Genomic DNA, 2,926 nt, shown 5'->3' with positions numbered 1-2,926 from the left:
TTATAAGTTGTTAAGTGTTAGTAATAGTATATAATAATGTTTTCTTATAAGTTGTTAAGTGTTAGTAATAGGAAAGCCTGCAAATATTAATGACATGGCGTACTAAGTCGGTTTTCTTTTGCTAAACTGGGGATTAGCAAAGCAGAAAAACAACTGAGAACGTAACATGTCATTAGTGCTGTAAGGCGATTTCCTTTGTACCTGATGTAGAACCTGTGCTGTGATATGTTTGTGTTCTCATTGTTTTTCTGTTTTGCTAGTCCTCAATTGTTAAATTTATTTCCTGACCAATAATAATGACTCATTTAAAAAAATAAGAGGCTTTATTGTAGTATTCATTATCTCCAAGTAATACCTAGGCAGTGCTACAGCTCTCTATCATTCTATGCTCACTGGTCCAAACAAAAATACTTGTACATTGACAAATTAATCCCATATCAAATCATGTCACATATTTGCTGTCGTTTCTGGGTACCAACTTCCTTGCTTCTTGCATCATTTAAGCCTTCAAGTGCATGACGTCCCTCTACTCTTCTGATGTTCTCATGCATTTCTTCAACTACTTTATCATTGTGAAGATAACAGAAGTTGTGTAGCACACATGCAGCAAGGATAAAATTGGTATCCTCTGCTACATCTTTAAGCACCAGAGCCAGGAGACGCCGCCACCTACCCTTTAGGAGGCCAAATGTATGTTCTATAACAACTCTAGTCACACTGTGATGGTAGTTATATTTTTTCTGTTGTCTTGTTAAATTCCCATAGTCCCTGCAACGGCAAAAGGTGCATTAGTCTCTTAACAAATGTTATCAAGTTACTTTGCAGTAAGTGTTGCTTACTTGTATGGTGCCATCAGCCAGCACCGATTTGGATATGCCTTGTCCCCAACAAGGTGGAACCGATCTTCGTAAACAATACTTCTAGGGCCTTCATTTACTATTTTCTTATGGAAACTTGACAGTGACATTTCCCGACAATCATGTCGAGAGCCAGGTGTCCCAATCGACACATTAGTAAAAACTTTTGTAGCAGTGCAGATACCTGTTGATGTTTAGACATTGCATTATGACAACAGAGAAAGAAATAACCTGACCACAGACATGAAACTTGACAAGCCACATACCTTGAAGTATTGTGGAATGGCTTGACTTACGGTCGGTATATGCAACTTGGTCATTAGCAGGTGCTAGAACTTGGACGTGGCATCCATCTATAGCTCCTATAACACCTGTAATTGTCAGACAGTTAGACATGATTGCTTCAGACGCTCAGAGTAAAATTGTTCCCTTTAACATGAGTGAGCACTGACCAGGGAAACCTGCCCTTTCTCGGAATTGTTGTTGAATTGTTGAACACTCATTTGCTGTTGGCCAAACAATGTAAGTGCTCCTGAGGTCACACAGAATTTTGACTATTAAGTGCACTTCCTTATGCACAGTGGACACGGCAACGCCAAATGTGTCACCAACATCACCTTAGCTCCGAAAAAAAACGAGCGTAACTCTGCTAGTGCCGGAGAACAAGAGTAACTGGCAGCAGCGCGGAGAACAAGAGTAACTGGCAGCAGCGCGGAGAACAAGAGTAACTCCCTATCTAAATAGCCAGGCGTTACTCGAGTTCTCCGCACTGGTGCCAGTTACTCTTGTTCTCCGGCACTGGCGGAGTTACGCTTGTTTTTTTCGGAGCCAACGAATCATCCATTGACATTTGCCGCCCTAAGTACGTTAGTTTCATTAGGACAGCTTTAGTACAATCTACGTGAGCAGCACTGCCACGCACTAGTTTATCGGGGTAAGATGGGCGCACAGCAGTCACTAATTCCCCAAAAGTGTCCTTCTTCATCCTACAGCAAGAAAGTGAAAACAGCATGGTTCACAGAAAGCACAAGGGTTTACAACGATTCACTAACATTAAAAATCATGATGAAAGATATATTACTCTCATCGATTTACCTAAATCGGTCGTGGAAATCAGCATCGAGGTACCGAGTAATCCAATGATTTGTATCCCCAGTAAGATGTCCTAACCTAAAGTGCTCCTCTCTCTGTTTCCTTAACGCAGAAGCAGACGAAGTTGATGACACGGCAGCTGCAGTTAATAATAAAATTTCATCATCGTCGCCCCCACTGAATACGTCTTCCAGTACAGCTGCTAAAACTGCAAATTTTTCCTTTTCCATATTCTAAACTCGGCAGACTTCTCAGACGACGATGTTTTGATTTTGAAATCCCACCACAGCCCGCGCGAACTTGCTACCGCACCTAACCGCACCGCCTGAGTGTATTTTCAATCCTGGTTACTGGTTGTGACGTCAGAGCACTCTACCAGCTGCTACCGCGCTGAGCATCGGCGCTTGTAAATGACGCACGACGTACGGTCGTCCACACTAAACGGCCCGCCGCAGGCGAACGAGTGCGTTGAGCAGGACGGCGACCAGGCAACCTGTGGTGCTCGACGCGCTCTACACGATGGTGACCAGCTCGTCCTGCTCCAGGAAAAGGCGCCGGCGCCACGCCCCCCCAACGTCGGCCCGATAATTAACCTCGGCGGATTTGTGTTTAGTTTGACGGCCTGCAGAAGGCGAACGAGTGCGTGGAGCAGGACGAGCCACAGAGGTGCCGGCCCACTTCGCGGCCTTTGGCACCCCAATCGACCCTCTGCACGTCAAAGTGAACAACCATGTGCTGATGGGGGACAGCATCATGGGTCGAGTCGCTATGCTCGCAAATCCGAGCTGGAAACTCTGCAGGGCAAAGGGTGAGAGCCATAAAAATTCTTTACAGATCACAGTCGGACTAATTTTTTTTTAAATCTTCGGAACGGTGTGTCGCGGTGACGCGGGGTGCGCCTTGGAAACTCCTTGGGCCCTCGCGTCTACGCCATACCCACACCTCCTAAGGGCGTGCGTCTAGTGCGTAGGCAACCT

The 2,926-nt window shown here is 45.2% G+C and overlaps 1 protein-coding gene across 1 annotated transcript; it reads right to left on the bottom strand.

Annotated features, from left to right (window-relative positions):
• Window positions 1–112: 112 nt before the first annotated feature.
• Window positions 113–1,472, bottom strand: LOC127751570 (putative nuclease HARBI1). Its single transcript, XM_052275305.1, has 2 exons — window positions 840–1,472; window positions 113–768 (listed from the first exon to the last, which is right to left on the bottom strand). Exons 1-2 carry the CDS (start codon window positions 965–967, stop codon window positions 438–440), a joined length of 459 nt encoding a protein of 152 aa, XP_052131265.1. The 5' UTR covers window positions 968–1,472; the 3' UTR covers window positions 113–437.
• Window positions 1,473–2,926: the final 1,454 nt, after the last annotated feature.

The sequence above is a fragment of the Frankliniella occidentalis genome, unplaced genomic scaffold, assembly GCF_000697945.3.
Source record: "Frankliniella occidentalis isolate FOCC.00 unplaced genomic scaffold, Focc_3.1 Scaffold567, whole genome shotgun sequence".
Taxonomy (NCBI): domain Eukaryota; kingdom Metazoa; phylum Arthropoda; class Insecta; order Thysanoptera; family Thripidae; genus Frankliniella; species Frankliniella occidentalis.
This window is presented reverse-complemented; position numbering and strand designations above follow the sequence as displayed.

Bases quoted from the DNA above. Each gene is read 5' to 3' on its own strand.
- LOC127751570 (XM_052275305.1), bottom strand. From the start codon at position 967: ATGTCACTGTCAAGTTTCCATAAGAAAATAGTAAATGAAGGCCCTAGA. The intron at 769-839 runs GTAAGCAACACT...TTGCCGTTGCAG, and splicing joins TGGCTGATGGCACCATACAA to GGACTATGGGAATTTAACAA.